At 44.4% G+C, this 25,515-nt stretch overlaps 1 protein-coding gene across 4 annotated transcripts in view; it reads left to right on the top strand.

The window, feature by feature from the left end:
• The window catches only part of vaspb (vasodilator stimulated phosphoprotein b), a 212,524-nt gene that overhangs the window by 167,917 nt on the left and 19,092 nt on the right, over positions 1-25,515 (top strand). For all 4 annotated transcript variants that reach the window (XR_007936309.1, XR_007936307.1, XR_007936308.1 and 1 more), the window contains exons 5-10: positions 6,009-6,124; positions 10,790-11,040; positions 16,925-17,088; positions 17,168-17,234; positions 17,333-17,372; positions 20,313-20,355. Coding sequence is in view for 1 of the 4 variants with exons in the window: in XM_028796005.2 (XP_028651838.1) it covers positions 6,009-6,124; positions 10,790-11,040; positions 16,925-17,088; positions 17,168-17,234; positions 17,333-17,372; positions 20,313-20,355 (681 nt within the window). In the remaining 3 variants the exon portion in view is untranslated. The remainder of the gene's footprint in view (positions 1-6,008; positions 6,125-10,789; positions 11,041-16,924; positions 17,089-17,167; positions 17,235-17,332; positions 17,373-20,312; positions 20,356-25,515) is intronic.

Here is a 25,515-nt window from a genome sequence, read left to right as displayed (position 1 = left end):
GTCTTCGTCCCTCACTCTTCTCTTCCTTCAAACCTCCACTCCTTCTCAAGCTAGCATTGTCCTTCTTCTCTCCAACTCCGACTTGCCCAAGTAATGTGGATTGACTGCTTTTGTGCTGGACCCGGAAGTACTTCCAGTGGCAGAGCATTGCGTTTAGAAAGCACTTCCAAGGCCAGGTGGAGCTGTGCTACAGCAAGGGACTTCACTCCCGGCAGCGGCCACTGAGGAACCCAACAAGGCTGCCCTGCAGAACTTCAAGTGCCATGTGGCCCTGTGGGTATCCGAAGTGGAGCCACACCAGTGGAACTCAGCCACCTATCATTTTGGAAGAAGAAGAATTCTTTACATTTATGTTGTATTTTTTTTCCACTACTCAGAGGTCTTTTTTACACTTCAGTCACCACTAATGTGCAGCATCCACCTTGATGATGTGACGGCAGCCATTTTGTGTCTGTACACTCACCACACATTAGCTGTTAGGATCTCCTTTATCCAAGCCTTGGAGGATCTTGAAGACCTGGATGGAGGTCCCCACGCAGTCAGGTTTAATTGTCTCTCTCTCAGTAGGACTTGTTCTTCAGTTCCATGATGCACTTGGTTTGCTCTCCTCTGCTCCGCTTCAAGTGCTGTTATGCCTTTCTTAATTTCCACTGTCCTTTGCTTGCTTACTTATGGCTCATAGAGGATCATTATTTCTTCAGTCTGCAGTCCCATGATGCAGTTGGTTTGCTCTCCTCTGCTCCGCTTCAAGTGCTGTTATGCCTTTCTTAATTTCCACTGTCCTTTGCTTGTTTGCTTGTGGGTTGAAGAGGATCGTTATTTGTTTATTCGGAAATGTGGGCAGGTTACTTTAAATCGAGATCATGTTCCTTATACGGGAAGTTGGATGCACTGTCCTTCCATCATCGGAGCCACCGTCCACTTCCTTGCCTGAAACAACAATACTTGCTGATCTTGAGATCTCCTCTGCTGGGGTGTGACGGTGCAGGTCCTGCTCCAAGCTCCCTCTTCCCATTTGGGATCCTCTGGCAGATGAGGACAAATCACACTTGGAGCAAGGGGAAGGTGCAAAGTGCAAGTGCTTTTATTGCAAAAATCAAAAACTGTGTCCAGATAAATAGTGCAGTGATTCAAACATCAAATCCATAAATAAATAATCCTTAAAACTGAAGTGACAAGTGGGAGGTTTACAATCCAATAAATAATTCTTTAAAACGAGGTTAAAATCCGTTGGGCTGGAAACAGTCCCTTTAAAAAAAAAAAAAAAAAACAACAAAAACCTGATGCCTTCTCCGTTCAGTTGGTGGCTCCCCTGCTTCTCCCATTCTGGCCCTGCAACAGGGGAGTCGCCCTATCTGCAGTTGCGGCTGACCTTACTTCCAGTCCAGTTGCCTACATGCAGCTCACGTGCCGGACCAAGATGCCCCAGGGCGCTCAAATTGGGGCTCTCCCTCCCAAGTCTCTTTCGACTCTCGCTGTCTTCCACGGCGAGTCACCCACACTGCCAGTCACTCCATCTCCTCGAAACCGCTCATCTGGAGCAACCACGTCCAACTGTGCCCACCCCACCGAGTGTCGTTTCACACACTACTTCTTAGGGGCTCTCCATCCCAGCCCCCTACATTCTTCAGTGATCCTACTCTCTCTTGCTCGCTCGCACCTCACTGGCTCTTAATGTCTCCAGCCTTCTTCTCCCTTAACCTCCGTCCTGTCTGTTTTCTTTATTAGCACTCGCGCTTCACCTTCTTATAATTGGGACGTGTGACACAGGTGTGGCGATTATCCCGGCATCAATTACAGACACGGGGCGATTCTGCACCTGTGCATGTAAGTGCAGAAACACCGCTCCCGCCATGCTACCACGCCCCCTCCTTTATTATTATTTATTTAACTCTTTTAGGGCGAATGTCAACTTCTGTCGACAACGGGATTGAGGATGATAATGAGCTGTAAACATTGAGAAGACTCCTTGTTGCTTTATAGGTAGACCCTCTTTGCTAGGAGGAATGTTCAATTCATTGACTTGACGTCGAATCCCTGCAGGTGTATGAGTACCATAGATCAGGGGTAGGCAACGTCGGTCCTGGAGTGCCACAGTATGTGCAGGTTTTTGTTCCAACCCAGTTCCTTAACGAGAACTCAGTTATTGCTGATGAAGCACATATTGCTTAAGTGACATTTTAATGCGTCATTTTAGTGGTCTCGCTTGTTAAGGTTCTCCAACCTTAATTGCTTATTTCAATCTTAAACTGCTGCATTCAGTGTTTTAATTGCTCCTTATTAGCAATAAGATGTAAAAGACAAAGCAGCCAGCAGTTCTCCAGCTAGTTTTTTTCCAATTACATCTGTGTGTGTTCATCATGCACGGTTTGATTTAATAAAACACTTAATAGAAAAATGTGACAGACTGAAAATGATCTGTTTTAGGCTTCAAATCATTTGGATGATATCCTTGGAAAGGAAAAAAATCTACGATATAAGAGCCTTACATTACACAGACTAACAAGCCATAAAATTAAATAAGGTCTGAGATTGGCAATGATTGGTTTCTAATTAAGCAATTGGGTTGAATGAAAACCTGTAGCCACTGCGGCTCACCAGGACCGACATTGCCTACCCCTGTTTTACATCTTATTGCTAATAAGGAGCAATTAAAACACTGAATGCAGCAGTTTAAGATTGAAATAAGCAATTAAGGTTGGAGAACCTTAACAAGCGAGACCACTAAAATGAAGCATTAAAATGTCACTTAAGCAATATGTGCTTCATCAGCAATAATTGAGTTCTCGTTAAGGAACTGGGTTGGAACAAAAACCTGCACATACTGTGGCACTCCAGGACCGACGTTGCCTACCCCTGCCATAGAGTAAACAACATCTAGAATGGCATCGACATCTAGTGATAGAGCGAAGCGAATGCGCAAACCAAAATACTCGCATGTGGATGATGTTTTGCATATATTTCATTACTAGTCATTTAGCCCGTTACAATAACGGGCGCTAGAACAGCAGTGCATAAACATTAGTAGGAACAGTCTATATTACATGGCAAGGGACTTTGACCTCATTCTTTTTGTTGGTCGTATTTTTCTTTCTTTCAGCCTTTCTTTTGTTGATGTTTACTTGCTGAGCTGACCGTTCTTCGTGGGCTGCCGCCGTGTATTGTGTGTCTTTAATTTTCTGTGACAGTAATACTGTCTTGTACGGCTCTATTCAATAAGGGCACGCACAAAAAGGCGAGCTTCAAAAGGGCGACCTCAATTGAGCGCGGCGAATAAAGGTGTTCGTAGATAATTTAATTCAAATGGCTCTGGAATATGTGAAGAGCAACAGAGGTGCAGATCTTTATTTACGCGCGCCTTTATTCGCTGCGCCCAATTGAGGTCGCCCTTTTGAGGCTCGTCTTTTTGTGCGCGCCCTTATTGAAGGATACCGTCTTGTACATCCGCTGGCTTGTACGTCCGTAATATACCTTTAATTTCCCCTCGCAGTAATACTGGTTTGTATTTCCGTAAAACGCCTCTAAGTTTCTCTGACAGTAATATCGCGCATCGCACCGTGCCCCGCGCATGCGCACTTCACCAGAAGACACACACACACACGGACACCTGGACGCACATAGGGATTTTATATATATATAGATTTTGAATTTAACTCTGACTTGAGTTTACTTACCTTGGCAGTGACATTCAGGTCACTGGTAACTCTTTCTATGAAGTCAGTAGACTGATTGGGAGAGCATGGGGGGTCATGAGGTCACTGAAAAGAGGTGTGTGGTTCTCCTGACATCTCTGAAAAAGGACGAAGGACCAAGTCTTTAGAGTCCTGGTGCTCTCTGTCTTGCTATATGGTTGAGAGACATGGACGCTATCTAGTGACCAGAGATGAAGACTAGACTCTTTAGCTACTGTGTCTCTCCGGAAAATCCTTGGGTTCCGTTGGTTTGACTTTGTGTTGCTCATGGAGCCCCAAATGGGGCACATTATTTTTGTTTTGTTCTTTATTTCGCCTTATACAATTTCTTGCATTAGGAATGTGTTAGTTTTCGCATACCCCTTGGGGTCAGAGCGCAGGGTCAGCCATTATACAGCTCCTCTGGAGCAATGACAGGTTAAGGGTCTTGCTCAAGGGCCCAGCAGAGTAGGATCTCTTTTGGCAGTGACGGGGATTCAAACTGGCAACCTTCTGGATACCAGCACAGATCCTTAGCCTCAGAGCCACCTGCATTATGAGGGAGCGTCAGTTACGGCACTACGGCCATGCGGGGCGTTTCCCCGAGGGTGATCCAGCTTGTAAGATCCTCATTGCCGAGTGGCTGGACCAGGCCAAGGGGTCGCCCACGTAACACCTGGCTGCGGCAGATAGAGGGTCATTTCCGGAGGGTGGGACTGGACCAGTGTCTGCCTGGGGGGGTTGCCAACCGGGATGCTGAGTTGTTTCGTCATGTAGTGGGTGTAGCAACATGCTGTACTAGTGCATGCTCCCCAGCTTGACTTGACTTGATCTGGAGATCGAGATCTAAAACTAAAGTGAGGTACCCCCACACATCTGCTAATGCTTCAATGGCTAACACACGGCGACACAGCTCTGCACACAGACAGCAACAGACACTTTATGTTGGTTTATGTGAGAAACTATAGCTTTGTGTGCTTTTCAGAAAACTTGAGTTTTTTTGGAAAAATATTCAGCCTTGGGAGAAAAAGGAACAAAAAAAATGCGCCCTAAAAGAGTTAAAAACTGGCCATCTGTTTAGAGCTGCGGACCCATTATATATCACATGGAGTAGAACGGTTGCCACCACTGTTCCTAGAAGCTAATGAGAAGTACACCTCTTGGTTATTTAAGCCCCCACCATGTGACCATGGATCCTGGGGGGGGGGGGGTGGATTGGGTCGGGGGTCACCTAACACTAATTTCTTGAAAGAGAACAAAATATCGTTTTATATTCATAATTTTTGCAGGCATGAACAATCATTTTCTTTACAAAAAGAGATATTTATAGTGCCTCACTCACTAGAACTATTCATTCTCCATTTGATCAGAATGCTGGGTAACATTCAAGTCTGAGCAGAGCTTTGGGGTTTCTGACGCCCGTCAGGGGGTCTTGACTTTTAAGGTTGTAGGAAGCCGACTTTAATCTGGAGGCGACTGTCTTGTATTGTAATGTAGCTCCTCCATGTAGCTGTCTGTCTGTGCAGCTCTGACTATCTTGGTGATAGTGGGCCACTTAAATAGCCTTAAACTTCTTTTATAGTTCATGAGCCATGCAAGCTGCAGCCGGCCAAGGATTAAGTGTGGGTCCGGCATGCGTCACAATCTGCGTGGAGCCTCTCGGCCATATCAGGATAAGCTCTAAGCTGATTTCTTGGGTGACTGCTACAGCTGGCTAAGGGGTATTGAGGCTTTCTGCTTCTGGTCGGGTACACAACGATGTGTGGCATTGTTTTGTCTGGAATCCCAGTGCCGCAGCCACCACAGCCTTACTGCTCTTCCCAGTAAGTATAAAATGTGCGCTTGCCTGTAATTTTAGGTGGCAGGTAACAGTTGGACGTAGTTATTCTTCTTTATGTTCCCATATACTCCTCTCATAAGATGGTGATTTAACTCCACTTGAGTGAGAGGAGCAACACGTTTGTCAAATGCAGTTAATCAGAAGAAAATAAGGCTGTTGTTGCTGATGAGCGTCCCTCGTGCTTTGGGTGGGTCGGGATATGTTTGTGTCCGGAGAATAAACTCGTGCCAGCATGCGTCAGTTCTTGTTAAAGTTTAGGGAGCAGACACCATAATTAGTTTTGTGACCAATCACGTCCCCCCTGGTGTTTGTTTAAGGTGATCCTAACTACTTCACCACAGTCACACCTCACGCGCAACAAGAAGGAAGGGGGTCTTTTCAGCTTGTGTGTACTCGTCCTACGCCTCTTCACTTGCCGAAATCCTGCCAGCACCTGCAGGGCGCCAGCAGGCAAGTGGCAAGCGTAGGCTAACTCCTTTTGTTTTCTTCGTTGGCAGGCAACAGCAGCTGGAGCAACAGCGTCTGGAACAGCAGCGCCAGGAGCAACTGCGCCAGGAACAGCTGGAACGAGAACAGCAGGAAAGGGAGAGGGAGAGGAGGGCCTCCAATGCAGGTGAGCGGCCAGAGCGATGCATTGAAACCATTCCTGTAAGGCGGCTGCGTTCTCCAGGGGATTTTAGGAAGCTCCATCTTCCCAAATTGTTCTGTTGGCGTGAATTTGCAGTCAATCTCTTTGGAAAATTAAATTACTAGGTAGTTGTTGATTTGCACATACTGTAACTCAGTTCAAAATTACCCCTCTTTTATTTCCCAACCTATGTGGTGTCATGACCCAGTTTTTCACGTGCTCTGGCTTTCTCGACCCACCAGTGGTTGTGAGATTTGGTTCCCCCGATGTGAATTTAGTGCGATCATTGGAGCAGGGTGAGTGGGGTGGTCCCCCTCGGTGATTCGAGCACGAGCATCAATGCTTTGCATGATTACCAGAGCATTAGATGCATCGAGCATGTTCGTCAATGCTTTTCCACCTTGGTGAATCAAGCACGATCTTCAGAATGGGGTTTGTGGAGGTTGTGCAGGATCAGCCGTGATTCAAGCATGTTCATTGGACCTGTAGATGAGGGCTTGTCCAGATTTGGCCACAATCCCATGCGATACTGTGGCTGTGATTCGAGTGCTTTCATTGGACTGCTGAATTGGGGTTTTGTCCAGGGTTGACCGTGATCCACCTATGATGTTGCTGCTATAAATCCAGTGTGATGGTTGGACTGGTGGATAGGGTTTTGTCCAAGGTCTGCCATGATCCCCCAAAATGCTACCACAGTGATTTGAGTGCATTCATTGAACTGGTGGAGGGGGTTTTCTCCAGGGTTGGCCATGATCCACCTACAATGCTGCCGCAGTAAATCAAGTGTGATCATTGGACTTGTGGATAGGGTTTTGTCCAGGGTTGGTCATGATCCCCCTGAGATGCTACCACAGTTATTCAAGTGTGTTCATTGGACTGCCGAATGGGGTTTTGTCCAGGGTTGACCGTGATCCACCTATGATGTTGCTGCTGTAAATCCAGTGCAATCGTTGGACTGGTGGATAGGGTTTCGTCCAAGGTCTGCCGAGACCCCCCCCAGATGCTACCACAGTGATTCAAGCACATTCGTTGGACTGATGGAGGGGGTTTTCTCCAGGGTTGGCCATAATCCACCTACGATGCTACCTCAGTAAATTGAGTGTGATCATTGGACTGGTGGATAGGGTTTTGTCCAGGGTTGGTCATAATCCCCCTGAGATGCTACCGCAGTTATTCAAGTGTGTTTATTGCACTGGTGGATGGGGTTTTGCCCAGAGCTGGCCACAATCCCACACTGGTGCTGCGGGTTGTGATTCAAGCACATTCATTGGACCAGTGGATGTGGTTTCGTCCAGGGGTGGCCATTGTCAACCTGTTGATGCTGCCACTATGAATCAAGCGTGATCATCGGAGCGGGGTCTCATCCAGAGTTGACCTCAATCCACCTGCTATGCCGCTTCGGCCTACAGTTTGGGAAATGCTGATGTGAAGTAAATGTGTTGTGTAGATATTGCATCACTCTAGATTGAGTGGCTATGACACGTATTCACCCCCTTGGACGTTTTCACATTTTTTTATTCTCCATCACTGAATCACAATGGATTTAATTTGACTTTTCTGTTCACTGATCAACACAAAAAGACTCTTTAATGTCAAAGTGAAAACGGATCTCTACAAGGTGATCTAAATTAGATAGATAGATACTTTATTAATTCCAAGGGGAAATTCACATTCAAATACAAATATTAAACACAAAATAATTGATGGCTTAAGCATTCACCCTCTTCAAGTGACTATTTCATAGATGACAGCCATGCCAGCCTTGACTCGGTCTCTCTATCAGATTTGTGCATCTTCACACTGACATTTTTATGATTACAGTACATGTATTTGCTTAGCAGATGCTTTTTATCCAAAGCGACTTAACAACATAATTGAGTAAACCTCAGTTTGGGGGTCAGTTTGGGAACAAGTGTGACAGGATAAGGGTACAGAATTGATCATCACAAGTGAAGAGCTCTGAACAAAATACAAGCAATTTACAGCCAATATCAGTTAGACAGAAATTCACAGAACAAGAGGGTCTTCTAACGCTTCTTAAACACATGGAGGGAGTCCGGAAAGGAGTTAGAATGGAGGTGGGCAGCTTATTCCACCAGCTAGGAGCTACAATTGAAAAGAGTCTGGATTGAGATTTTGATGCCACGCAGAAGTGGGTGGCATCAGAAGACCTGAGTGATTGAGAAAGAGCATAGGAACTAACAGGTGTCTCTTTTTTTAATAATAAGTTTAAATTTAAATAATTTTACATTTTTTAAATTAATAATGATACTGACCTGTTGACTACGCTGTAGGCAAGCATGAAGGATTTGTACTTAATACATGCCGCTACAGGGAGCCAGTGTTGTTTTTCTCCATTCTTTTTTGAAAATTGATGGAAAAGTTTAGAGAAGGCCAGGAGTTATGGCAGGGTGCCTCGAGAGGAGCTGTGGTATTGTATGAGGAAGTCGGGAGTGGCAGAGAAGTGCGTAAGAGTTCTACAGGATATGTACAAGGGAAGTGTGACATTGGTGAGGTCTGCGGTAGGAGTGATGGATGCATTCAAGTTGAAGGTGGGATTACATCAGGGATCGGCTCTGAGCCCTTTCTTATTTGCAATGGTGATGGACAGGTTGACGGACGAGGTTAGACAGGAGTCCCCGTGGACTATGGTGTTTGGTGATGACATTGTGATCTGTAGCGATAGTAGGGAGCAGGTTGAGGAGACCCTGGAGAGGTGGAGATATGCTCTAGAGAGGAGAGGAATGAAGGTCAGTAGGAACAAGACAGAATACATGTGTGTGAATGAGAGGAAGGTCAGTGGAATGGTGAGGATGCAAGGAATAGAATTGGTGAAGGTGGATGAGTTTAAATACTTGGGATCAACAGCACAGAGTAATGTGGATTGTGGAAGAGGTGAAAAAGAGAGTGCAGGCAGGGTGGAATGGGTGGAGAAGAGTGTCGGGAGTGATTTGTGACAGACGGATATCAGCAAGAGTGAAAGGGAAGGTCTACAGGGTGGTAGTGAGATCAGCTATGGTATATGTGCTGGAGACGGTGGCACTGACCAGAAAGCAAGAGACAGAGCTGGAGGTGGCAGAGTTAAAGATGCTAAGACTTGCATTGGGTGTGACGAGGATGGACAGGATTAGAAAGGAGGACATTAGAGGGTCAGCTCAAGTTGGACGGTTGGGAGACAAAGTCAGAGAGGTGAGATTGCGTTGGTTTGGACATGTGCAGAGGAGAGATGCTGAGTATATTGGGAGAAGGATGCTAAAGATAGAGCTGCCAGGGAAGAGGAGAAGAGGAAGGCCTAAGAGAAGGTTTATGGATGTGGTGAGTGAGGACATGCAGGTGATGGGTGAAACAGAACAAGATACAGTGGACAGAAAGATATGGAAAAAGATGATCGGCTGTGACAGCCCCCAATGGGAGCAGCCGAAAGAAGAAGAACCAGCTCCAGTTCTGTCAGGTGTCATGGTGGTCGTAAGTGAACAGCCTTTATCAAGCCCAGCTACAGGTTCTCATTTTAGCTGAGATCTGGACTTTTGAAGCCATTCCCATGTAGCTTTGGCTTCATGCTTGAGGTTGTTGTCTTACTGGACTCTGACTTGGCCACTCCCAGACATTCAGATTGTTGTTTATAAAACCATTCCTATGTCACTTTGGCTCTATACCTGGGGTTGTTGTCTTCCTGCATTGTCTTCTCCCAGGGCACAGATTTCTTCTGGACATCTTCAGGTTTTCCTCCATGATTTACACTTCTGTTGCTGCATTTATTTTACCCTCACAACTATTCCAAGTCCTGCTGGAGAGAAGCATCCCCACAGCCTGATGCTGCTACCACCATACTGGTCTCATCAGAACCCAGGACCTTCCTCTAGCTGACTTTAGTATCTCCCATGTGCCTTCTACCGAGATGTTCTGTGGGTTTTTGTTTTGTCTTTCCCACTGTCCCTTAAAGGTGTGACTGCTGAAGTCACCTGGGCAACAACTGTCTGCACCGCCTCTCCAGTCTCATTGACCAGACTCCTTCAGAGTTCTCAGAGGTCTCTTGGTGCCCACCCTTACTCATTGCCTTCTGGCATGCGCACTCAACTTTTGTGGATAACCTGCTCTAGAAGATTTCCAGCTCTGCCGTATACTCCGTTTCTTTGAACGATTTAACTGGTTATTTAATGACATGGAGTCTTTTTCTTGTCTCCCTCCCCTGACTTGTACTTTTCATGGAGTTCACTGGGATGTGAGGAACCCATCGCCCTCCTAATTCACTTGTTAGTGTTACAGCAGCTCCTGGATGGGCTGCTGGTTCCTCTCCCTTATTTGCATAGCCACAGTCACTCATTTGGATTGGCTTGGCCCCCGGCCTGTAATCCCTGCGACCCCAAACTGGGTTAAGGTGTTTTAAAACAGTGGATGAGTCTCTTCCTGAGTGACTTTTACAGTTTTCCAGTGTTTTTACCGTTTTGCAGTTTGTTGACCCCCACCAAGTGGGTCCTTCTGTTCAAAACTTGTTGTTTACTGATGTAATGCAAATGATATGCAAATGAGTACCAACTTCCTGCCACTCGTATAAAGCTTCCATTCTGCTAAAATAATCTGTTAATGTTTGAGTCAAGGCCACAGGATGTGTTGTCTAATCTCTCTCTGTCTCCCTTTCTTTCTCACCAGGCCCTCCACAAGCACCTCCTGCACCTGGGGGTCCACCGCCTCCTCCAGGTCCACCTCCACCCCCCGGACCACCCCCTCCTTCTGCTGGACCCCCACCACCCCCTGGGCCGCCTCCTCCTTCTGGTGGACCTCCTCCACCACCGGCGCCCCCACTTCCTTCAGGACCTGCTTTTGGCGCAGAGTCGGGTGGAGGTGCTGGAGGAGGGCTAGCTGCTGCCCTGGCTGGAGCGAAACTACGCAAGGTTCAGAAGGTAAAGAAGAAGAAGCATGCAACGATTGGGGGGACTGGAGCATTTAAACATTTCAAGTTTAGTCTTATTTTCTGTTTGTCTCGAGCAATGCAGAAGGAAGACAGTTTAATTTAGGGGTGACGCAGTGATTAAGGATACTGCCTCATGGGTTCAGATTCTTCATGGGCTGTGGAGGTTTTATACAGTGGCAAGCAAAAGTTTGGGGGCCCCCTGCATAAACTGTCTGTTACTGTGAATAGTGAAGTGGGAAGAAGATGAGCTGATCACCAAAAGGCATAAAGTTACAGATGACACATTTCTTTTCAGCACTTTATGCCAGATCAGTGTGTTGTTTTTGTTTTGTCCAATTGTACGGAGAACCGTGCAAAAGTTTGGGCCCCCAAAGACATTTGAGGTCTCGGATAACTTTTTGCAAGGTGGTCTCAGACCTTCATTAGCACTGTGGCTTGTCCACGGTCATCGTTAGGAAACCCCAGGTGATGCAAATGTCAAAGCTGTATATGTTCTCTGACTTCTCAAACTTTGTCCCAACAATCAGCAGCCGTGAGCTCCTCTAAGCAGCTGCCTAGCACTCTGAAAAATACAAGAATTGATGCTCACAAAGCAGGAGAAGGTACAAGAAGACAGCAAAGCGTTTTCAGGTCGCGGTTTCCTCAGTTCGTAATGTTAGTAAGTTAACAGGAGCGGTTGAGGTCTGAAGACTTAGAAAACTTTCTGAAAGAACTGCTCTTTGGTTTGCTAGAAAGGCAAATAAACCCCCTGTTTGGCTGCAAAAGACCTTCAGGAAGATTTAGCAGACCCTGGAGTGGTGGTCCACTGTTCTACTGTGCAGCGACACATCGACAAATGAGACCTTCATGGCAGAGTCAACAGAAGGAAATCTTTCCTGTGTCCTCACCACAAAATTCAGCCTTTGAAGTGTGGAAATGAACATCTAAACAAACTTGATGCATTCTGGAAGACAAGTCCTGTGGACTGATGAAGTCAAAGTGGAACTTTCTGACCACAACATGCAAAGGTATGTTTGGAGAAGAAAGAGGTCCGAATTCCAGGAAAAGAAATACGTCTCCAAATATTAAGTATGGTGGTGGTTCAATCAGGCTTTGGGCTTGTGTTGCAGCCAGTGGCACAGAGAACACGTCATTGGTAGAGCAAAGAGTGGATTCAAATAAATACCAGAAAATTCTGGAAGCAAACATCACACCATCTGTATAAAAGCTGAAGTTAAAAAGAGGAAGGGTCCTATAACAAGATAATAATCTGAAACACACCTCATAATCTACAATGGAACACCTCAAGGGTCACAAGCTGACAGTTTTGCTACGGCCCTCACAGCCCTCCAACCTAAACATCATTGAAGATCTGTGGAGAGATCACAAAAAAAGAGCAGGGCATGCAAGACAACCCAAGAATCTAGCAGAATTAGACGCCTTTTGCAAGGATGAATGGGCAAAAAAACCTCAAGTAAGAATCGAAAGACTTAGTTGGCGACAAAAAGCGTTTACAAGCTGAGATACTCGCCATAGGGGGGGTCTTACTAATTACTGACCATGTCAACTGCCCAAACTTTTGCTTCGGGACATTTTTCAGTGTTTTCATTTTTTTTACCTGTGAATGATGGAGATAAAAAATGTAATCTTGCTTCAAATATTAAAGAAGTGTGTCATCTTTAACATTTTGCTTTTTGGTGATCGGTTCATCTTCTGCACACTTAACTATTCACAGTAACAAGAGACATTTTAAGCAAGGAGGCCCAAACTTTTGCCTGCCACTGTATGTTCTCACCTTTTCTGCATGGGGTCCAATTCCAGATCCCCAACTGGCACCATGTGAGTTTGGGTCCTAGATGTGTGTGGGTTGTGCAGTGGATTTTTGGCGCCCCTCACTGTTTATCATTTTGCCACATGTAGAGTGGAATTTCTGCTTGCATATGCTGATCGACTGTCCGCACGTCACCACACTCCGGCTCTGTGATTAGCGAGCAGAACGTTAATTTCTGTCTTCCATACCTGAAACATCTCGGAACACGGTTCTAATTACCTGTGCAAGTGAAACCCACCAAGTCATCAAAACCATTTAGACAAAATATTTCAGTGTGCCACCCTTGTCTGGTCAACATGCACCTGGGCCAGCCCACCTCCTAAACCACTGTCAGGAGAGAGACTGCAGAGGTTCATTGATCAGAGGACATTTTCTTAAGATCTGGCCAGCCTTTGACATCAGAAACAGAAGAAAATGTTAAGAGGGAATTGTAATGGAGGATCAAAGAGTTAAGTGTATGGGCTCGGTGACACTATAGGGGGGCAGTAAAGGGGTCATAATAGACAATTAAATACAAGTAAGATCTGATTAGGTGATGCCTAAAATGGAGGATGCCACATTACTAAGGCGGCTTTTAAAGAGGAGTTCAGTTTAGTTCAACTTTACAGAGTGCCGCCTCACAGCACTTGCGCATATTTACAGCTCTAATATATTAACAGTACATTAAATACTGCACATCATTTATGAACATCAAGTTCTCTGCCCAAAAATGGCAGGTCCTAGTCTAACCAGGGGCCATTCTTCTCAATTCATTGCCTTATTCCTGATTTGTAGCCCACTTGTGTCAGTCAGATGCCCTCAAGAGCATGGAGACACGGTTGGAAATTCAACAAGAACATGGCTGCACCCAGAAGCTTCTTAAGGGCAGATTTCATGCACAACTGCTTCTTTACGCAAAGAGCAGCACACACGTCTCCATCCTTCTTTCCGATACACTTTTCTTGATTGTTATGAAGAGCGAATCTCCCCTAAGGATGTGATCAATCCATTTCTTTTGTCTAAAATATATCGGGTGTGTTTACATGCACACATACATTCTATCCATCCATCCATTATCCAACCCGCTACATCCTAACTACAGGGTCACGGGGGTCTGCTGGAGCCAATCCCAGCCAACACAGGGCTGAAGGCAGGAAACAAACCCCGGGCAGGGTGCCACCCCACCGCAGGGCACACACACACACACACCAAGCACACACTAGGGACAACTTTGGATTGCCAATGCACCTAACCTGCATGTCTTTGGACTGTGGGAGGAAACAGGAGTACCTGGAGGAAACCCACGCAGACACGTTGAGAACATGCAAACTCCACGCAGGGAGGACCCAGGAAGCGAACCCAGGTCTCCTAACTGCGAGGCAGCAGCGCCACCGTGCCACCCTACATATGTTCTGTTTAAGGTGAATAACCAAGTTAAAGGTTAAGTTCAATATTTATTTCTTCACAAACATGGTTGGTATATATGCATTTGCAATGTAAAATTATTTTCTAAAGTTAAATGTGTACTATGAAGAAAACAAAAATATCCTGCCCACACTGGTGCTTTACAATGGGGCATGGAGGAAAAGCTTAAAAAAATCGTCCGATTTGTCCATTTTTCGAGCCAAGACATAACCAGCTTCATAGACCTGCGATGTCAAATAGCCCCTCCCATTCCCACAGGCGACAGGCACAGACCTCCTTCAGCTCATCTGATAGTTGTAAACAGTGATGGACCAAGGCAAGTGAGGAAACTGGCAAGATTTGTAGTTGGAAAGTGTGCAGAAGTTTCTTAAGAACCAAACATTAATGTGTTGGAAGTACTACAGTGCATTGACAGTCCATAACTAAGTTATTCCCAAAAAAAGTGTGTGAAAGAAGTATATCCAAATAAATGTATACATTTCAAATCCAAATCCATTTCCCACTCATCAGAACTTCATGACAAATTTCTGTTGCATAGCCTGCTGCGTTCTGAACTGCCACCTCAGTCCGTGCCTTGCAGTTCCAGCTCTCCCACCTCAGTCTGTGACCCATAGGTCCTGAACTGCCACCTCACTTGGTGTCATGTAGTTCCCAGTGTGTCACCTCAGTCTGTGACCCGCAGGTCCTGAACTGCCACCTTTGTTATTGCCCCATAGCTCCTGAACTGCCACCTCAGTCTGTGCCCTGCAGTTCCAGCTCTCCCACCTCAGTCTGTGACCCATAGGTCCTGACCTGCCACCTCATTCTGTGCTCTGTAGGACCTGATCTGCCACCTTTGTTATTGCCCCATAGCTCCTGAACTGCCACCTCAGTCTGTGCCCCGCAGTTCCAGCTCTCCCACCTCAGTCTGTGACCCATAGCTCTTGAACTGCCACCTCAGTTTGTCCTCCACAGTTCCCAATCTCTCATCTTGGTTGGTGCCCTGCAGTTCCCTTTGTGCTACCCCAGTTGATGCCCCACAGATCCCGATGCGTCACCTCAATTGGTGCCCCGCAGATCCCTATGCACCCCACAGCTCACCCTGGTTTTTGGCCCTCTACAGTGTCTTTCTACATATGTTCCAGGGGAGCAACCATGGACTTTTCAGTACCTCCCCCAGGATGCTTGGTGGCAGCCTCCCTGGCTGACAATGGTGCCTCAATTTCCCGCAGGGCTCCATGGGAGATGGAGTTCTCCACAGTCCTGCCGGGATCTGGGGTGGCCGCCAGGAGGTGCTGCATGGGTCCCGGAGCCGGCCTGGACGACTCTGCAGCCCCATCCGGAAGTGCAATCGGAAACAGGTGATCAAGCACCTGGAGCACTTCCGGGTGGGCTATAAAAGGGGCCAGCAACCACCACTCAGGAGCCAGAGTTGGGAGGTGGAAGACGAAGCCATACGGGAGGAGTGGTGGTGCCAGGAGGAAAGGGTTGTGATTTGTGTGCTTACTTGGACTGTGTTGTGCCTGTGGGGTTCACAGGGAAGACGTGCCCCACAGGTGAAGAAAAATAAAGTCTTGTGTTTTTACACGTGCCTCAGTGAGAGTCTGTGCTGGGTCGGGCGCAATATAGCGCCTTTATCACACCTCCTATCTGCTTTATGTTCCTGCGGCCTCTTTGCTCACTTAAAGTCATCCGAATCGGCCCTGCTGCTCCCTTTTGTAGCTCAACAGAGCTGCCAGTCCTGGCCCCTTGATCTGATCCTCTGATGAACGACCGTTTCTTGTCTTGCTCCCTTTCCCGTTCTTGTTCAGTCCACTTTCATGCTCCTTTCTAGCCCTGACTCCCCCTCTCTTTTATCCACCCTTAACTCCAGCTGGCGCTCATTAATTACCACGCCATCTTCCAGGTAATTAAGAATTATACAAATAAACTGTAATATTCTTACTTGAATCAAGCGAATTCACACATTCACGTGCACATCACTAACTAGAGCAATGTAAGCCGTCAGGCTGTGCTTATAAACCATTAAACGTAATGAAAATATTAGAATTTTACAACATCTCCGGACTCAGCTCATCACATTAAAGCAACTCCTCCGTGTCTGCTGTGTTGAAATGTGCTTTTCTTCTGTGAAAGTCAACGAGTCAGGTGATTAAGTGTTGTAATGAACAGGAACCAATCAGGGAAGGGCTACATAATAAGCAGGAACCAATCAGAGTGCGAATAGATCAGTTGTTTTCAAATCTTTCCATTTTCAAGGGCTAACAGCATTGGGGTAATGGGGATGAAAAGCAAAAAACAGAGATTAGACGGAAACATAATAGATTGGATGTAGGCCTAGACTTTAAATGTGGAAATGATGCGTGCAGCACTGATGAGAATAAGTCCGATTGTCTTTGTGTTTTTCACTTCCGCAGATTGTCTGTTATTCTAAGTTTGGTAAATATCCGGCCATGTAGTTATGTGTAACAATACAGAAATCCAGAGAGTTCTAATGACTTCACCAACTTATTCTTGTAACTGTATTCCAGGGAGATGCTGCTTGGGATTTGCATACTTGTATGGGTTCTATCTTGGTACCCATCATGCATTGGTCTCAGTGGTGCCTGCTCATACAGGCAACAGACAAAAAAAAAAAAAGGAGTAACACTTGTCTGTTTTGTTTCATTTTTCTTTATAGCCTGATGAGGGTGGGGCAGCTCCTGGAGGGGGCAGCTCCAGCCCCGTCTCTGCCCCAAAAGCTGATCGCACGAGCACCCCCATACCCTCAGGAGGTAGCAGTGGAGGAGGCGGTGGTGGCGGCGGAGGATTGATGGACGAGATGAGCGCTATCCTTGCTAGGAGGTACGGTAAAGTCTATAAATACGGTGCGTCTACCTGTAACCCCTTTCATTATTCTTAAATGCCCCTTAACTCTTTGCAGGAGGAAAGCAGCTGATAAGGGAGACAGGCCGCCTCCAGCCCCGAAGAAGGAGGACGATTCTGCTAACGTAGGTGTCATCATTCTCAACCAAAAAAAATAAGCGAGTCCTGTTTTACACCAAAGTGTTTGCTTGACCATTCATTGTTTTTCTGCTTTGTTTTCCAGGATGATTCGGAATCTTTAAATACCAAAGCTGCCCAAAATGGTAAGGAAGCTGTTGAGGGTCAGTGTGCTGCCTTTTCTATACATCACCAGTGGATGTAGTCTAGCCTCGGGTGAAGAAGGGCTGTTGGCGTTACATGTAGTAAATCTTTGGCTTTCCTGGAATGTGCTTATTTCACCTTGTGGATTCTTGTTATCGTTATTCTGGTGATGTCACACCATGCAAATGGTGGTCATGTGCCCTTATTGTTAATTAAATGAATGAGAATCATTTGCCTAATTATTGGGTAATGATTCAGTTTGAGAATCAAATGAACTAGAATCGTGCACCTCGTTCTTGGGTAATGATTACATTTAAGAATCCAATTAACTAGAATTGTGCATTTTGTGTCCTGTATTTCTTTCTATGACATGATGTGCCTCGTTATCAAATAATTGATTCAGTTTGAGAGTCAAATGAATGAGAATTTATATAGTGTGCCTTATGTTTGGATCATGATTCATTTTGCAAATCAAATGATCAAAAATCATGCATCTCATTGTTGGGTAGTGATTCTGTTCGAGAATCAAATGAGACTCACGTATAGTGTGTTTCATTCTTGGGTAATGTTTAACGTTGTGAATTAAGTGAATAAGAATCATTTGCCTAATTCTTGGGTAATGATTTAGTTTGAGAATCAAATGAACTAGAATCGTGTGCCTCATTCTTGGGTAATCATTACATTTAAGAATCCAATTAACTAGAATTGTGCATTGTGTGCCTTGTTCTTTGGTAATGGTTCAGTTTAAGAATCAAATGATCGAGAATCTTGGACCTCGTTCTTATGTAATGATACGGTTTAAGAATTACAGTGTATCCGGAAAGTATTCACAGCGCATCACTTTTTCCACATTTTGTTATGTTACAGCCTTATTCCAAAATGGATTAAATTCATTTTTTTCCTCAGAATTCTACACACAACACCCCATAATGACAACGTGAAAAAAGTTTACTTGAGATTTCTGCAAATTTATTAAAAATAAAAAAACTGAGAAATCACATGTCCATAAGTATTCACAGCCTTTGCTCAATACTTTGTCGATGCCCCTTTGGCAGCAATTTCAGCCTCAAGTCTTTTTGAAAATGATGCCACAAGCTTGGCACACCTATCCTTGGCCAGTTTCGCCCATTCCTCTTTGCAGCACCTCTCAAGCTCCATCAGGTTGGATGGGAAGCGTCGGTGCTCAGCCATTTTAAGATCTCTCCAGAGATGTTCAATCGGATTCAAGTCTGGGCTCTGGCTGGGCCACTCAAGGACATTCACAGAGTTGTCCTGAAGCCACTCCTTTGATATCTTGGCTGTGTGCTTAGGGTCGTTGTCCTGCTCAAAGATGAACCGTCGCCCCAGTCTGAGGTCAAGAGCGCTCTGGAGCAGGTTTTCATCCAGGATGTCTCTGTACATTGCTGCAGTCATCTTTCCCTTTATCCTGACTAGTCTTCCAGTCCCTGCTGCTGAAAAACATCCCCACAGCATGATGCTGCCACCACCATGCTTCACTGTAGGGATGGTATTGGCCTGGTGATGAGCGGTGCCTGGTTTCCTCCAAACGTGATGCCTGGCATTCACACCAAGGAGTTCAATCTTTGTCTCATCAGACCAGAGAATTTTCTTTCTCATGGTCTGAGAGTCCTTCAGGTGCCTTTTGGCAAACTCCAGGTGGGCTGCCATGTGCCTTTTACTAAGGAGTGGCTTCCGTCTGGCCACACTACCATACAGGCCTGATTGGTGGATTGCTGCAGAGATGGTTGTCCTTCTGGAAGGTTCTCCTCCCTCCACAGAGGATCTCTGGAGCTCTGACAGAGTGACCATCGGGTTCTTGGTCACCTCCCTGACTAAAGCCCTCCTCCCCCGATCGCTCAGTTTAGATGGCCGGCCAGCTCTAGGAAGAGTCCTGGTGGTTTTGAACTTCTTCCACTTACAGATGATGGAGGCCACTGTGCTCATTGGGACCTTCAAAGCAGCAGCAATTTTTCTGTAACCTTCCCCAGATTTGTGCCTCGAGACAATCCTGTCTCTGAGGTCTACAGACAATTCCTTTGACTTCATGCTTGGTTTGTGCTCTGACATGAACTGTCAACTGTGGGACCTTATATAGACAGGTGTGTGCCTTTCTAAATCATGTCCAGTCAACTGAATTTACCACAGGTGGACTCCAATGAAGCTGCAGAAACATCTCAAGGATGATCAGGGGAAACAGGATACACCTGAGCTCAATTTTGAGCTTCACGGCAAAGGCTGTGAATACTTATGTACATGTGCTTTCTCAATGTTTTTATTTTTAATAAATTTGCAAAAACCTCAAGTAAACTTTTTTCACATTATGGGGTGTTGTGTGTAGAATTCTGAGGAAGAAAATGAATTTAATCCATTTTGGAATAAGGCTGTAACATAACAAAATGTGGACAAAGTGATGCGCTGTGAATACTTTCCGGATGCACTGTAAATGATTCAGAATTATGTGCCTCATTCTTGGCTAAAGATTCAGTTTGAGAATCAAATGCACGATGTGTAACTCATTCTCAGGTAATGATTCACCTGGCAAATTAAACAAACAAGACTCGGGTGCCTTGTTCTTGGGTAATGGTTCGGTTTGAGAATCAAATGATTGAGAAACCTGTGCCTCATTCTTGGCTAATGATTTAGTTTGAGAATCGAGTGCATACCTCATTCTCAGAGATTAAGTTAAGGAAGGTTACAACCGAAAAAGCTGTGTGATGTGACAGGGTCTTAAGATGGTCGTTTGCAGTAGCTTGTAAGGATTTTGGAAGTGATTTTTGGGGTTATATTTTGGTTTTGACGTTTGTCTTTGGCCGATTTTTCAATTTCAATTCCATCTCTGTCGGGTTACCATAGTATTAGATTTCTGATATTCTTGGGGGGCTGGGGGTGTAGGGGGATTCCGTGTTGGTTCTACTGACCTCTAAACATTTTATGTTTTTCAGAACCTGTTCGCAGACCCTGGGAGAAAGCTTCCACAATGCCAAGGTGCGTACATATCTGAATTGTCACCTCCTTAGCTGATGATATCAAGGATTTCGGTGACAGGTTGGCTGTTGTGAAATGTCCCCCATTCCCTGAATGAATAATTTCATGATTACGTTAAAAAGTTGATGTGCCACAGTTGATAACCATTCACAGGACCGCTGCCCCCCCCAACTGATTTATTAAGTGCCTTGCTGAAGTCTTACTTTTTTCACATTCTGCTGCCTACACAAATCTAATTCCAGATGGACTGCACTTGGTAGTTATTTAGCTATCATGAAATACTTTAAATGTGTTGTCACCAGTAGGAGGTGCCACCGAGCCGCCAAACCCCAGACACACGAGACCCAATACCATTCCAGATTCAAATGAAGGATTTTTAATCCACACAGCTTAAAAATAACAATGAATACAGCCAATATACAGACTTAAATATTCACTCTTTCACTCCCTTGTTTTTCTGCCTGCCGACTCCGACTCTGAGGTTTGGTGGCGGACTCCTTTTGCTTTGGACCCTGGAGTACTTCTGGTGGTATGTGGTGGCTTGTTGGAAGCACTTCTGGGTCATACGGAAACCAGAGAGGTCTGAGTATGATCCCCTGAGCCAAGACCCACCACTGATACAAACAATAACAACTGGTAACCCACCCGAGGCAGCCCTTGACTGACCCAGTGGCGCTCTAGCTTTTTGATGAGTAATCCAGTGGTGCTTAGTGCATGTTTGTGTTGTGTATTTCATTTTGGCACAATATTTTTGGGTCATAATTAAAAAATTAATCATTAAAAGGATTTATTGCTTTTCAGTATGGCAGGCAATAGTCTTGCGAAACTGAGATTTAATACAAAGGTGTATTTTAATTCACGTCTATTAGAACATACCTTAACTGAAATGAAAGCGAAGCAGGTTGAATTTCTTTCTATGTCATGATGTGCCTCATTCTCAAATAATGATTCAGTTTGAGACTCGAATGAGAATTTATATAGTGTGCCTTATTTTTGAATCGTGATTCATTTTGCCAATCAAATGAACAAGAATCATGCACCTCATTGTTGGGTAATGAGTGATTCAGCTCGAGAATCAAATGAGACACATGCATAGTGTATCTCATTCTTGGGTAATGATTTAACGTTGTGGATTAAATGAATGAGAATCATGTGCCTCATTCTTGGGTAATGATTCAGTTTGAGAATCAAGTGAACTAGAATCGTGTGGCTCGTTCTTGGGTAATGATTACATTTAAGAATCCAATTAACTACAATCAGTTTGAAAATCAAATACTGTGTACCTGGCTCTCAGGTAAAAGGATTCACTTTGCAAATTAAACAAACAAGACTCATGTGCCTTGTTCTTTGGTAATGGTTCAGTTTAAGAATCAAATGACCAAGAATTGTGTACCTTATTCTTATGTAGTGATTAGGGGGGCTAAGCCCCCTAACCCCAGTTGCGGCCTGGTAGGCCACCCCACTTGTGGCCAAAATCGTGAAATTCTATAAATATGTAAAAGAAAAATGAATTATTATTTAACGGAGCACAAATCATGAAATGAAAATAAAATATTTACTCTCTTACCGATTGGAGTATTCCCATTAAACTGAGGTCCACTATGCTCGATGAGTATTTATAAGAGACTAAATAAATGATCCAATCGTTTTAACTGACATTCTTATAGATACAAAAACTTTTTTTTTTTTATTATTCATTTAAATAACAGGAAAAATCACATGAAAACTAAAGTGGTATGCAATGGGTCATCGTAATTCTGCTTTCAGATAATTAAATCACTTAAGTACAAATGACTTTCTTGATATTTTAGTTTATAATTTAAAAACAGAGTAAGAATCTGAAAAATCTAACAACACATTAAAATTCAATAAATTCTGAAAAGAATGATACCAAACATATATTAGTAGGTTTTAAAATAAGCCCGATTTAAAGCGTGACAAAAAATGTGACATAAAAAGTCACATAAAATCGTTGCACTTTTAGGCGTAGGATTTTTTTTAGAGAGTAGATATGGTTTAAGAAGTAAATGATTGAGAATTATGTGCCTCATTTCTTGCTAACGATTCAGCAAATTAAACCAACAAGGCTCATGTGCCTTGTTCTTTGGTAATGGTTCAGTTTAAGAATCAAATGATCGAGAATCTTGTACCTCGTTCTTATGTAATGATACGGTTTAAGAATTAAGTGATTCAGAATTATGTGCCTCATTCTTGGCTAATGATTCAATTTGAGAATCAAATGCATGATGTGTAACTCATTCTCAGGTAATGATTCACCTGGGAAATTAAACAAACAAGACTTGGGTGCCTTGTTCTTGGGTAATGGTTCGGTTTGAGAATCAGATGATTGAGAAACCTGTGCCTCGTTCTTGGGTAATGATTTAGTTTGAGAATTGAGTGCACACCTCATTCTCAGATAATGATTTACTGTGCAAATTAAATCAACAAGACTTGTGTGCCTTGCTTCTGGGTAATTACACAGTTTGAGAATCATGTGACTCATTCTTGGGTAATGATTTATTTTGAGAATCAAATGCACACCTCGTTCTCAAGTAATGATTTACTTTGCAAATGAAATGAACAAGACTCGTGTGTCTTGTTCTTATGTAATGGTTCAGTTTGAGGATGAAATGAATAAGAATCATGCATTGTGTGCTTTGTTCTTGGATAATATTCAGTTTGGGAATCGAATGAGAATCGTGTATTGTGTCCCTCATTCTTGGATAATGATTCCGTTTTGAGAATCAAATGAACGAGAACTGTGCATCTTGTCCTTGGGTTAGTTTAAGAATCAAATGGCCAAGAGTCATGCATTGTGTGCCTTGTTCCCGGGTGATGATTCAGTTTGAGAATCAAGTGATTTGAGAATCGTGTACCTCATTCTCAGGTAATGATTCACTTTGTGATGCAAATCAAACAAACATGACCCATATGCAATGAAAGAGAATCATGCACCTCACTCTCTGGTAATTATTCACTTTGAACTTGGAATATGCCTAACACAGTTAGTGAGCCATAAAAACTGTGTTGCAATAAAGTTGAAGCCAAGTATTTACTATAAATTGCAAGAGTTTTATAAGATTCAATTTTGTATGATTAGTTTAGATAGATAGATAGATAGATACTTTATTAATCCCAAGGGGAAATTCACATACTCCAGCAGCAGCATACTGTTAAAGAACAATATTAAATTAAAGAGTGATAACAATGCAGGTATACAGGCAGACAATAACTTTATACAATGTTAACGTTTACCCCCCCGGGTGGAATTGAAAAGTCGTATAGTGTGGGGGAGGAATGATCTTCTCAGTCTGTCGCTGAAGCTGCTCCTCTGTCTGGAGATGATCCTGTTCAGTGGATGCAGTGGATTCTCCATGATTGACAGGAGTCTGCTCCGCGCCCGTCGCTCTGCCACAGATGTCAAACTGTCCAGCTCTGTGCCTACAATAGAGCCTGCCTTCCTCACCAGTTTGTCCAGGCGTGAGGTGTCCTTCTTCTTTATGCTGCCTCCCCAGCACACCACTGCGTAGAAGAGGGCACTCGCCACAACCATCTGATAGAACATCTGCAGCATCTTATTGCAGATGTTGAAGGATGCCAGCCTTCTAAGGTAGTATAACCGGCTCTGTCCTTTCTTACACAGAACATCAGTATTGGCAGTTCAGTCTAATTTATCATCCAGCTGCACTCCCAGGTATTTATAGGTCTGCACCATCTGCACACAGTCACCTTTGATGATCACTGGGTCTATGAGGGGTCTGGGCCTCCTAAAATCCACCACCAGCTCTTTGGTTTTGCTGGTGTTCAGTTGTAGGTGGTTTGAGTCGCACCATTTAACAAAGTCCTTGATTAGGTTCCTATACTATAGTTTATAGTTTGTTGAATGTCCAAAGGGACATAAACATTTCTCTCTCTTATTTAAAAAAAAAAAAAAAAAATCTTGCGTCGATACAAGACTTTTTTTCCTGCGACGAGACGTGATCTTTTGAAGAGAGACACTTTCACGTCCCGCAAGACGGACAAGTCACGTCATACCTTTGGAAGCCAGTCCCGTGATGCACATGCAGAGCAGGTTTGAGATAATGGAAGTAGGAAAATTCTAAAGTCTCAAAAATGAGAGTAAAGATCGCATTAGCGCAAACAAACGGAAAATATTACTCGGTGAAATAACAGAGCGGGAAAAGGAGATCGAATAGTGTTTGAAGATGTCGGGGGGACAAGAGAGACAAGACAAAGACAAAGGAAAACAGCTGCTGTGCAGGCTTTTAAGTGTTCGAAGTGCTGCAGATTACGCAGCACGGCAGCAGCTGATCAAGCAAAGAGGAGGTAAAAGAAACAACTGTTACTTGTTTCCCATTGTATCACCATTTAAGAGGGGTTTCGGAGGAGCGACCGCGTCTCCTTGGGGTGCGTTTAGCACACCTCTTCACAACGGTGCATAGCGCTGGCGGGTTTTGGCAAGCGAGGAGAGCAGGGGGCAAAGCCCCCTTGTATTACTTTAATATTATGTTTATCATATTTTCTGTGTAAAGTGATTCCATAAGGAACTGTACAACACAAACACTTGATACTTTCTAATATAAGTGTCTTGATACCGGATTGTATGATGAACAAGAGAATCTTTAGCAATGGAGCTCTCATTCAACAGTAATGATTCAGTGCAAACTCGCAAGAAACGAACCAAATGAATATCCGCATTCATAATGGTGGTACTTGAGCAAGCACTTCAGAACATCTGCCCGAGAAACGAAAGGCACTGGCGACATCACAATAAGTGACCGCACTTCTCTTGAACTCCACTGTATTGATTTACTGAAAAAAGCTGTTTAGAAAGAACAAGTCATTCACAAGTCCCGCATCACTAATTGGTTCATTCATGCCTTGCGTCCAAAGCTGCTGACAGTCCTGTACTGGAATGAGTGATTTCCTAAAGCAAAAAGGCAGCAGAATGTGAATGATTTGGTTAAGTTGTCAGGGTGGCACAGTGGGTAGCAATGCCACAACACACATCAGGCATCCTGGGTTCGACCCTCGTGCCAAGTCTCACTGTTACCTATGTTGTCCACTTTTCCTCGTACCACCCCAGGTTAGGTTAATTGGCAGTTCCAAATTGGCAATCTGGTGGTGGACTGGTGTGCCATCCAGTGCTGCTCCCTACCT

The sequence above is a fragment of the Erpetoichthys calabaricus genome, chromosome 1 (genome assembly GCF_900747795.2).
Source record: "Erpetoichthys calabaricus chromosome 1, fErpCal1.3, whole genome shotgun sequence".
Taxonomy (NCBI): Eukaryota; Metazoa; Chordata; class Cladistia; order Polypteriformes; family Polypteridae; genus Erpetoichthys; species Erpetoichthys calabaricus.
This window is presented reverse-complemented; position numbering and strand designations above follow the sequence as displayed.